This window comes from Alexandromys fortis, unplaced genomic scaffold, assembly GCF_014885135.2.
Source record: "Alexandromys fortis isolate MF-2015 unplaced genomic scaffold, M_Fortis_MF-2015_v1.1 scaffold_6, whole genome shotgun sequence".
NCBI classification, from domain to species: Eukaryota; Metazoa; Chordata; class Mammalia; order Rodentia; family Cricetidae; genus Alexandromys; species Alexandromys fortis.
In genome coordinates this window covers 17,919,460-17,932,075 of record NW_026067902.1, presented here as the reverse complement: position 1 = coordinate 17,932,075, position 12,616 = coordinate 17,919,460, and the positions used below count along the sequence as shown (strand labels likewise).

Sequence of the window (12,616 nt, the reverse complement as noted above, 5' to 3'; positions counted from 1 at the left end):
CAGCATTAGCAGCTATAAATAGGACAAACCTTATAAATACAACAAGCCCCTGAAAATGTTGGCTTTTTTCTTCTGATAGATTTAAAATTTCTTTACTTTTCTTTGGCTTAACTCCTGCATAGTATCTAAGTATTTCAAGTAAAAATACTTTGAAAATATTCCCAAGAGAGACAATCTCTGTACATATTTCTTTTTTTAATATTTATTTATTTATTTATTATGTATACAATATTCTGTCTGTGTGTATACCTGCAGGCCAGAAGAGGGCACCAGACCCCATTACAGATGGTTGTGAGCCACCATGTGGTTGCTGAGAATTGAACTCAGGACCTTTGGAAAAGCAGGCAATGCTCTTAACCGCTGAGCCATCTCTCCAGCCCCTCTGTACATTTTTCAAGGTAATAATAAATTTAGATGACTCCATGCTGAGGAGCCCACACCCACTCTTATCTTGGCATCAAAATGACTCTGAGATACCACCTTACACCAGTCAGAATGGTTAAGATCAAAAACACTAATAATAGCTTATGTTGCAGAGTAAGGGGAACATTCCTCCATTGCTGATGGGAATGCAAACTTGTACAACCACTCTGGAAATCAGTATGACACTTTCTCTAAAAACTGGGAATCAACCTATCTCAGGAGCCAAAAATATCACTCTTGGGCATATAGCCAAAGGATGCACACTCATACTACGAGGACATTTGTTCAGCTATGTTCATAGCAGCATTATTTGTCATAGCCAGAACCTGGAAACAACCTAGATGCCCCTCAGCCAAAGAACAGATAAAGAAAATGTGGTACATGTATATAATGGAATACTATACAGCAGTAAAAAAAAGACATCTTGAAATTTGCATGTAAATGAATGGAACTAAAAAAAAGAAATCCTGAGTGAGATAACCCAGAAAGAGAGACATAGTATGTACTCACTCATAAGTGGATACTAGCTGTAAAGCAAAGGATAACAAGCCTATAGTCCACAACCCAAGAGAAGCTAAGTAACAAGGTGAACCCTTAGAGAAACATACATAGATCCCCCTAGGAAGGGGAAATAGATAAGATCTCCTGACAAAATTGGGACCATACGAGTAGGGGGAGAAGGGAGAGTGGAAGGGGAGGAGGAGGGGAGAACTTGAGGAAACTGGATAGTAGAGATGGAGGAAGGACAGAGATGGAGAGGTAGGAAAGAGATATTTTGATTGAGGGAGCCATTGTGGGGCTAGCAAGAAACATGGCACTAGAAAATTTCCCAGAAATCCATACAAGGATGACCCCAGCTAAGACCCTAAGCAATAGTGGAAAGGGTACCTGAACTAGCCTTGCCCTGTAGTCAGACTGATGAATATGTCTTAAATGTCACCATAGAAACTTCATTCAGCAACTAAAGGAAAACAGAGGCCGAGACCCGCAGCAGAGCACTAAGCTGAGCTCTCAAAGTCTAGTTGAAGGGTGGGAGGAGTTAGAATATGAGCAAAGAGGTCCAGACCATGATGGCTACACCCACTGAAACAGTCTACCTGAGCTAATAGGAGCTCACCAACTTCGGCCAGACAGGGAAGGAACCAGCATAGGACCAAACTAGTCCCTCTGAATGTGGGTGAAAGCTGTAGGCTGGGGCAGATTGTGGGGCCACTGGTAGTGGCACCAGGATTTATCCCTATTGCTTGTACTGGCTTTTTAGAACCCATTCTCTTTGGATGGATAACTTGCTCAGCCTAGAAACAGCAGGGAGGGCCTTGGTCCTTCCTCAAAGCCATGTGCCTTACCAGCTCATGGGGAGGTAAGATGGGGAGTGGGTGGGGGGGTGGGGGGGTAGGAAGGTAGAGGGAATGAGAGGATGGAAGGAAATGGGAACTGAGATTGGTATGTAAAATGAAAAAAGATTGTTTTCTTTTTTAAAAAATAAAATATAGTGAAAAAAAGAAAAAAATATTCTAAAAAATAGTTGTGCTTATATCTATTCCAAAATAATAATAAATTCTAACATAAAGGAGAATGGGAGGGAGGGAGGGAAGAGGGGAAGAAGAAAGGGAAGAGAGGGCGGGCGGGAGGAAGGGGGTCTTCTTAGGAGGTGACTCAACAGTGCACTTGCCTTGTATGTACAAGCCCTAGTACAGGAAGGAAGGGCCACAGGCACAGATAGCCACCACTAAAGCCTGTGGCTTCTGACAGCTCCCACCTTATCTGTAGTTCAGGAGGCAGTTCCTTTTCTTCTTCCCATATAGTCATTTCTACAAAGTATTTTATCACCGAAGGGAATATTTTCCTGGCTTGAGCAATCACTTCTTCATTCAATGGGCAATTCAAGGTCTGTGCGGAAACAAAATAAAATATACTGAGATTGTGTCCAAATAAATGGATAAGGAAGATAATGTTAAGTATTTAAAATAATCATTCAGTGAGTCCATTACAATAACCGCTAGGAATCAATTCAAGTTGAGTTCATAGGCTCTTGGTTGAGTTACAGATGACAGAAGGAAACACAGACTGTGGAGTACCTTTTATCCATACTTTCCCTGTGGATTCTCTTCTTTATGAATAGCTTCATTACAATAATACTATGCAACAACTGTCTATTCTTTATCATTTATAAGAACTGTTCTTGAGCCAGGCAGTGGTAGCGCACGCCTTTAATCTCAGCACTCGGGAGGCAGAGATAGGTAGTTCGCTGTAAGTTTGAGGCCAGCCTGGTCTACAAGAGCTAGTTCCAGGGCAGACAGAGCTACACAGAGAAACCCTGTCTCAAAAAACCAAAACCAAAACAAACAAACAAACAAAACTATTCTTATGGGCTGGGGAAATGGCTCAGCGGTTAAAGGCTAAGCTCATAACCAAAAATAAAAGAGTTTGGTTGCCAGTATCCACAGCTGTCTCTCTAGACACATTAAAAACAACTCTCATAGTAGCTTTGGAAGTAGTCACAGCAAGCAGTGATGACAAAGGATAAGAAATGGGGCCGAGGTGAAGTTCAGTGGTAATCTTTTGCCTATTGTGAGCCGTTTGATCCTCAGCACCATAAAACAAGACAAGAAAAATGACAACTTAGCCAACCACAAAAGAACAATTATTTGTGATTTGCCCAGTATGTACAGTAGCACAACTGCAGAACAGAGAGTACAAAGTGATTGCTGAGGACTGGGAAGAGGGACTCAGTGTTTACTGGGTACAGAGATTTAGTACTGTAAGGGGACAAAAAAAGCTTGAATTCTATTACATAACAGTGTGAGTATAATTATATACAGCTAAAGCGTATTCTTAGTATGGTTAAGATGGATAATTGGCCAAACCACTGACCTACTCTCTTTTTTTAACACCTACTTTGTCTTCTCACCAATGCACTATAATTTTAGTTTTAACCCCTCTTCAACATGTCACCTTTTCTGTCCAGATGTCTTTGTTAAAGAGGTAATGTCAACAGTACTGATATCAATATTAGAAGACAACATTCCCACTCACCTTTTCTCCCCTCAACATTTTCTTCCAACCATTCATACAAGTGTTCTTAGGTGAAGAGTTGAAAGAAACTCTTGCTTCCAGCATGCATCAGAAGCTGAGTTCATGGACAATATCTGATGCTTATGAAGGAATGTTTCAAGAAAAGCATTTGCAACTTAGAAATAAACTCAACTGGAACAAAAGAACCAGAAGCTAATAAAAACAACCAACTACTAAAACAAGAAAATTAACAATGAACCAGAAATATGAAAGAAATTTCTTTTACATGCATAGCAAAGAGCCTCTCTTTAAAGGCTACACAACTAGCTACCAGTATTATTAGTCCAGCATGGGTAAGCTTGGTGATTCTCCATTAAGTTTGGCAAAATTCCATGTAGCTGGCAGAATATGAATATTACATTCATCAAAGCAGAGAGAATTCAATACTGAATACACGATGTTTCAGGAGTTGATGTGCTACTCAAAGCATCCTTCCCTCACCCCAGATAAACAGTTTCAGAATATTTATTTATTTTTCAACCTAATTTTAAAGCCAAAATTTTCAAGGTCAGATTATTTGGGACCAGATTCAGTTTTTTAAAAATAAAGCTACCTTTCTGGACATGGTGAGACACATCTTTAATCCTAGTACTTAGGAGGCAGAGTCAAGCTGATCTCTCTGAGTTCAAGGCCAGCCTAGTCTATACAGTGGGTTCCAGGCCAGGCAGGTCTATACAAGAGTGGCTCATAAACAAATAACAAATGAACAAGTAAATGAATAAATCTAGCACAATTATTTTCCCCTCCCCTCTTACTTACAAATTATATTTTTTTCTATCATAATGAATTGAATATCTTCTGTTACATTTCCTAAAAGGTATTGTTTATATGGCCATTCATAAATATTTGTCAAATATATTAAATAGAAAAGCAGGCATTTTGCTGTAGCTTGTTCATTTCAGTGTACATGGTAGTAACCAGCTACAATCCCAGTAACTGGAAGGCCATGCTTGGAAGGATTTAAGTTTCAGGCCAGCCTGGACTAGACAAACTCTTTATCTCAAAGAACAGCAGCACACTAACAAACAAAACCTAGAGATCTTTGTAAAGTCTACTGTAGGTTCTCATTACTTTTTGGTTAATTTTCTTGAGGGTTTTTTTTTCCCTCTTGCAATCATAACTATTCCCCCTTATCCTTTGCAATATTTACATTTCTGAGCTCAGCCTAGTTTTGATCTGATTGGGAGTTCTTCCAGAACAGGTTCAATAGCAGCAACAATGGATCTCTTGTCTCTTACTTCTGAAACACTGGTGTTCCAACATGAAATGTAATTTGTATGGCTTTTGATTTAAGGTCAATATCCCTGAAAGAAATTGAAAATACTTTCCAAGAAAACTTTCTCCATTTGTGCTAAGATACAAACACCTTCACAGGAGAGTTCCAAGAAGGGGTTTCTTCAGCAATGTGAAAATGGTTGTGTTGCAGACCCAGAGACTAAGTAACAAGGAAGGTTCATGGGGGGACACTCAGATCTTCCTGGGAAAGGGAAATAGAAGAGATTTTGTGAGTGGATTACGGGCAGGTGGGATGAGAACATAAGCAATCATGTAGTGGGGGAACGGAGGGGAGAGTGCTGAGGGGCACTGCTTGGGTGGAAATTTCAGGGTTAGCAATAGTAAAGTAGCCTGAACTGGCTGTCTCCTGTGACCGGATTGGTGCCTGGCCCAACTGTCATCAAGAGGCATCATTCAGCAACTGATGGAGGCAGATGCAGAGACCCACAGCCAAACAATAGGTGAAGTTTGAGAACCCTGAGGAGAACAAAGGTGTGTAGGAACCAGAGGGGTCAAGAACACTATGAACTACAGAGAAACCCTGTGTGTGTGCGTGTAGGGGGTGGGGAGAAGAACACCTTGGGAAGGCTCATAATCAACTAACCTGAGCTCATAGGGGTTTGCAGAGACTGAACCAACAACCAGGAAGCCTGCATAGGACTGACCTAGGTCCTCTGCATATTTGTTACAGTTGTGTAGCTTGGTCCTCTTTGGGAATCCTAACTCCAGGAACAGAGGCTGTCTCCTACTCTTTTGCTGGCTTTTGGGCCCCTACTCCTAATACTGGCTTACCTTACCCAGACTACAAGGGGAGATACTTAGTCTTACTGCAAATTAATGTGTTATGTTTTATTGATACTCAAAGAAGACTTGCCCTTTCTTGGATGAAGATGGAAGAGGAAGGGATGGGGGAGGGGAATAGTTGGGAGATTGGAAGGGGAGGACGGGGTGAGGCTGCATCAGGGATGTAAAATAAAGATGAATAATAAAAAACAAACAAACAAACAAAAAACCCAAAACCATGGATCCACCTAGGAAGGAGAAAAAGACAAGATCTCCAGAGTAAATTGGGAGCATGAGGGGCAAGGGGGAAGGAGGAAGGGGAGGGAAAAAGAGGAGTGGGGGAAAACATATAGCTCAATTAAAAACAAAGTATTAAAAAAAACCTGTTGTGTTGTATCCTAATATGTATGAATTCACCTGTTAATGCTATATTAGGATCTCAGCGTGAAACTGTTAATAAGACTGATCTAGAACACCTACATTTTGTTAGATCCGACATCAGTGTTTTCTGGCTTCCTAGAACAAATGTACAAAGCCTCCCTTCTTTTCTCCCATGCTCTGGAGCAATTTATAAACTTTTACTTCTTCAGTGTTAATCAACTTAGTGAATTAAAAAAATTATCAGTAAAAATTTTAAGCAGAAAAACAGACCCTATAAATACCCCTTAATTTAAACTTAATAGTGCAACATTTTTCCACGTTTTATTTATTCTTGTTCAAATATTTTAAGGTAAAATACAGTCATCATGACTTTCATACTCCAGCACATTGTTTTTTAGTTTTTTCTTTATTTTATTTTTTGCTTTTCGAAACAGGGCTTTTCTGTGTACCCCTGGCTATCCTAGAACTCAGAGATTCACGTGGGCTAGAAAGAGAAACTCTGTCTCGAAAAGCCAGAAAAAAATTATCATTTATTTTTATGTGTAAGAATGTTTTGCCTTCATGTTTGTAGCACACATGTGCCCTTGGAGAACAGAAGAGGGTGCCAGATCCTCTGGAACCAGTCCCCTATTTAGTTAGTTAGTTGGTTTGTGTGTGCGCGTGTGCGTGGGTGTGTTTCCATGCATCCGTCTGCAGAGGACAGTCATGTCAGATCCTCTTGGAACTGCCTGATGTGAGTGCTGGGAACTGAACTTCTGCAAGAGCAGTACATGATCTCACGCACTGAGCCATCTCCCCAGCTCCATTCCTCTTAGCGTCTATAAACATTTCTTGAGACCAAGATCCACAGACTGCATTTGGTTGTTGTGACTCTCAAGTGCTGGACATTCACATCTAACTTAATCTCCCATCCCAAGTGCTCCTCCCCCATCTTTTTTTCTTCATGAAGACGACCAGTTTTTCTGCTAAAAGACAAAACAAACAAAACCAAACACCTATATTCTATATTTTTCCTGGTACCGTTGTTTGTTGTTATAAACTAGAAGGTACTGTGAAGGTTTGGTGATGTCCATATTAAGTATTTTAACTCGGACTTTCATAAGTGAGCTGCTAATAACAACTTTATTGTGACATAAGCAGTATCACTACAATTTACTCATTTAAGTGTGCAATTTGAGCTGTACATGGTGGTTTGTGCTTAATCTCAGCATGTGGGAGACTGAGCAGGAGGGTGGCCATGAGCTCAGTGACAACACTATCTATGGAGTAAGACCCTATCTCACAAAAAAAAAGCAAACTGCTAATCCTCATGTTTATACACATATGCTAGTGTTCTCTGTCCTCAAGAAGAGTCCCATAGCTGTAGAAGAGTCCCATAGCTGTAGGGACAGTTAATGCACAGGCTCAAAGTGCCAACAGGAAATGATAGGTGATGGAGTGCTAAGGCCTAATTGAGGCATTGGTTGGCACCCTCCAAGGCTCAGGGAACACACGGCTGAAAACAGGGGGAGCAGAAGTGTAAGAGCAAGAGAATAGGTGCTATGTGTAGTAGGAATAGGGGATGGTAAAAAGATGTCCCAGGACATGACACAGCCATCTGCCTGCCTCATGCACTCTTAGCAGCTGTGGTTACATACACAAAACTTACACAAGATTGGGCTTAGTATTTTCTCATAGAGAGGGCACCTGAGGCCCCATCCTATCCTGACTGACAGCTGGCGGTTAATGGTTGCTGTGGGTGGGGATATCATTTTATAGGGTATACCTGCTAAAAAGTAGCTCAGACTCTAGTAAATAATTTCCCTGCAGTCAGGCATGTTCCCTCAGTTGCAACATTCTCAATGAATTGAAACCTTTGCTCCTGGGTTTCAGGTGGTAAACAGACAACCATTAAATGGTACACGCCCGCAATCCCAACACTTGGTAGACTGAGGCAGGATGATCAGTAGAGTTAGGGGCTGGCTGGCCTAGGCTACTCAGCAAGTTTCAGGCCAGCTTAGGCTATACTTACTGTTGGAGCTTGTATCAAACAAGGAAACAAATACAAACAAAACAGCAGACAAGGAAAGGCTTTCAGTACATTCACAGATATGTACAAACACAGTCAGTAACAGATTATTTTCTCTACACCTAAAAGACAATTTTTATTGTGTCTCATCCCTCTAGCCCAAATACCTTGCTTATTCTTACTTCCTCTCCTATCCCCTTCCCCCTATTCCCTCTTCACTTCCTGACTTACTGATACCCTTAGCCCCCAAACCAAAAACCAACTACATAGTGTGTTTCTCCAATCAGCACCTTAGTGCTGCTGTCTCAAAGCCATGCTGGGGTCTAAGGTGAAGCACAGGAACATCTCCTGCAGCTCATACTGGGACTGTTGTCAAGCCATCCTTCAGTCAGCTTTCCCCAAACGAACATAAAGACAAAGCACCAGGAGGGCTCCCATAAAACAAAACAAATCAAATCAACAAAACAGAGAGAAAAAGGAGAACCAAAACCAGAGGCCACTTAACTCCCAATACATGCACAAAGCACAACAAAAGATACAATAAATACAGCATTACACTACACTTCCACAAACTCACCACTTTTTTTTCTTATTGAGCTTATATTTTTCTCCACTCCGCTGCTACCTCTCCCCTCCCCTTTTATCCTCTCCCGTGGTCCCCATGCTTCCAATTTACTCAAGAGATCTTGTCTTTTCCTACGTCCCATGTAGTTTAGAACCATGTATGTCTCTTAGGGTCCTCATTGCTGTCTAGATTCTCTGGGATTGTAGACTGTAGGCTGATTTTAATTTGCTTTATGTCTAAAAGCCACTTATGAGTGACTACATTTGATAATTGTCTTTCTGGGTCTAGGTTACATCACTCAAAATCATGTTTTCTAGCTCCATCCATTTGCCCGCAAATTTTAAGATGTTATTTTTTTTTCTGCTGTGCAGTACTCTATTGTGTAAATGTACCACATTTTCCTTATCCATTCTTCCTTCGAGGGTCATTTAATTTAGGTTGTTTCCAGGTTCTGGCTATTACAAACAATGCTGCTATAAACATAGTCGAGCACTTGTCCTTGTGGTACGATTGAGCATCCTTTGGATATATACCCAAAAGTGGTATTGCTGGATCTTGAGGTAGGTTGTTTCTTAATTTTCTGAGAAATCACCACACTGACATCCAAAGGGGCTGTACCAGCTTACACTTCCACCAGCAATACAGGTTCCCTTTACCCCACATCCTCTCCAGCATAAGCTGTTATCAGTGTTTTTGATCTTGGCCATTCTTACAGAACTCACAACTTTTAAATACCAGAACAAAGGTAATGAGATAGCTAAAATGCTTAAAAGAGTTCAAAGATTATTTCTTTAAAAAGGGTCAGCGACCATATAGAGGACTTCCATAAATGGTTAAGAAATCAATTAGGATCCACACAAGAAAGATACAAACAGATGAAAGTATCAGTAATTTTGAGACAACGAAAACAAAAGAAACAAACAAAGAAAAACCATAGCAGATCAAGACCAAGGATTAAGGACAAACTTCAGAGATAAAGCCCACAGGTATACATAAAGGAAAAATAAATTATGCAGATAACCAAAACTTGTAAGCAATCTCAGATACATTTAAGAGACCTAACCTATATATTCATAGCCTAGCAGGAGTTATGGCAAATTACATAAAGAAGCTTAGACAATCTATTTTTAAAAATTATAATCAAGAATTAATTAAATATGTCCAGAGGAGAACCTCTGCATGGCATGTATCTAAATTTAAATGAAACAGAGAATACTAACATCTGTAAAAGAAAACACCAACTCACATTCAGAGGCAGAAAGATCAGAACGACATTAACCTTTCCTCAGCAACACTCAAAGCCAGAAAATGTGTGATGTATTATAGTGCGAGCCCTGAAACTGTCAAACCAAACTGCTACCCCCTGGAAAGTTATCAAGTAAAGGTGCACAGACATGAGTATTCAAGATGAGTACATGTGAAGGCAATTCATGACAACTAGGTCAGCACTTCAGAAAGCACTCACCAGAGAAGAAAGTCAGCTTTATCCGCAAGAACACAAGAAAGCATACATGGCACAAGAAGACAGAGAAATGTGAAGGACCAGCCATATCCAACATGGCAAGTCAACAAACCTCTGACAACTATCAGGAGAGCAGAAATGAACTCCCAATGACTAGAAGCCAACAAAGCCATCAGTAATAGTAAATCTTGAACAATAACCTCAATAATAACCTTGAATACAAATTCCCTTGACTTTTCAATTTAAAGACTAAAATTGAATTAAAAAACAAGATCCAACTATCTGCTATCACCAAGAAATTCACATAATTGGCAAAGACATCCAAAAACTGGGAGTCAAAGGTCAGAAACCAACCTCCCAAACAGAGGGAAGCTGAAAACAAGCTGGCATAGCAATTCCTCAAGACTCAAACCAAAGGGAATTAGAAGAGATGAAAGGAATTACCACATAGTAATAAAAGGAACAATCAAGAGGACATAGCTATTGTAGGTATCTATGCACTAAGTCTGGGGGGCCACCAATTTCATAAAACAAATGTTAAAAGGCTGAACAGGCCACACAGGTCCATCCACAATAAGCGGAAGACTTCAATACCCAACTCTAATACCTAGGGAGATATTCAAACAAAAGTCAGCAAAGAGCATCATCTGGCCCTCATATGTGTTCACTGCTTATATGGAGATCCAGAATAGTTGAAAGGGCATAAAAAGTATATAATCCTTGAAATTTTCAAGGATTTATCTATGAAACCCTGTGAGCATGGTGTTTGGAGGGAAATGCTACATGGTGGCAATTCTGCCAAGTATTTCAATGGTTACCTACCAAGTAGTCCCTTGGCTTTTGAATGGTACCTTGCACTGTGTGATAAAACAATTCATTTTTATAGCTGAGTGCAGTGTTTCCAGTACTTGGGAAGCAGAGGCAGGAGATCTCTGTGAGTTTGAGGCCAGCCTAGTCTACATAGCAAGTTCCAAGACAACCAGGATTATGTAATGAGACCCTGCCTCAAAAGAACAAAACCAACAATTCACTTTTAGGCATATTACCTGAGAATCCTTCAGCAGTCTTTTGTGGGTCCCATACTTCACCTGTATCTGTGGTCCTTTAGCTCTCTCCCACCTCCTATCTAAGTGTCTATATCCAGACTTGCTCAATTTTTCCTAACTAAACTGTATCCATCCACTGGCTGGGCAGTGGTGGTACATGCCTTTAATCCCAGCACTTGGGAGGCAGAGGCAGGTGGATCTCTATGAGTTCCTGACAGCCTGGTCTACAAAGTGAGTTCCAGGAGGGGCTGTGGAACTACACAGAGAAACCCTGTCTCGAAAAACAAAACAAAACAAAACAAAACAAAAAAAAAAAAACAAAAAATGTATCCACTGAGTCATTTTATCTATCTTTCACTTTATGAAAAGCAATTACTGAATTCATGTGCTCACTTTGTTTTCATATTCATTATATTCTGTTCTTATCTATTAACAATTTCATTTTGTTTTTTTTTTTAAAGATTTATTTTATTGTGTATACAACATTCTGCCTCCATGTATGTCCATACGCCAGAAGAGGGCACCAGATCTCATTACAGATGATTGTGAGCAACCATGTGATTGCTGGGAATTGAACTCATGACCTCTGGAAAAGCAGCCAGTGCTCTTAACCACTGAGCTATCTCTCCAGCACCCTCATTTTGTTCTTTTGGGGCTGTACATTATCCTTATTGTTCACATTGACTAACAAAAAGTATTTTGAGGGCTGGAAAGATGGCTCAGTGGTTAAAAATTCCCAGCACCCACATGGTAGCTCACACCCATCTGTAATGAGATCTGGTGCCCTCTTCTGGCCTGCAGGCATACATGCAGAGGAACACTGTATACATAATAAATAAATAAATAAGTAAGTAAGTAAGTAAATAAATAAATCTATCTTGGGGGAGGCTAAAAATCAAGTTAAATTTGGTTTTGATGTGCTGCTCGATGATACACAAAATGATGTATATTTAAAACTCATTCCGTATTTGAGAAATAAAATCACATACTATACACAAAAAAAGTATTTTGAATTCATTTTGGGCATGTGTGCATTCATTCTCTCTGGAGAAAATTTCTACTCTGGAGAGTAGAAAACAAAATGTTCTTATAATTAACTTTTAGAACAAAAATATTGGATTCTAAATGGAATTCATCTTAACTCATATATTTATAACATTTATTCTCATCAAATTTCAGAAAATTTCAAATGGCAATTAAGCTTCTTACCTCTTTTGTAGTGCCTGCTCTTCCAGGTTCATGATCCATACAGAAGGGGCCGGTTTTCCAGGCTTCTGTGTCTCCACAGTCACAGAACCCTCCTCCAGTAGAAGTATGCATCTAAAAAACGAAAAATGAGTTGCCAAACTTTCTTATAAAGCAATGAAAAGTAAGAAGTTTGATTCAAATAATAAATATCCACCAACACGCCAATCTTAATTGTATTTGATATAAAAGAATCAGGATAGCCGGGCGGTGGTGGCGCACACCTTTAATCCCAGCACTTGGGAGGCAGAGGCAGGCGGATCTCTGTGAGTTCGAGACCAGCCTGGTCTACAGAGCTAGTTCCAGGACAGGCTCCAAAACCACAGAGAAACCCTGTCTCGAAAAACCAAAAA

At 40.1% G+C, this 12,616-nt stretch overlaps 1 protein-coding gene across 2 annotated transcripts in view; it reads right to left on the bottom strand.

The window, feature by feature from the left end:
* Nucleotides 1-12,616, bottom strand: part of Ubr1 (ubiquitin protein ligase E3 component n-recognin 1) — a 122,416-nt gene that overhangs the window by 87,081 nt on the left and 22,719 nt on the right. For both annotated transcript variants that reach the window (XM_050133464.1, XM_050133468.1), the window contains exons 4-5: nt 12,228-12,338; nt 2,183-2,313 (exon numbers count right to left, since the gene is read on the bottom strand). In XM_050133464.1, coding sequence (XP_049989421.1) covers nt 2,183-2,313; nt 12,228-12,338 — 242 coding nt within the window. The remainder of the gene's footprint in view (nt 1-2,182; nt 2,314-12,227; nt 12,339-12,616) is intronic.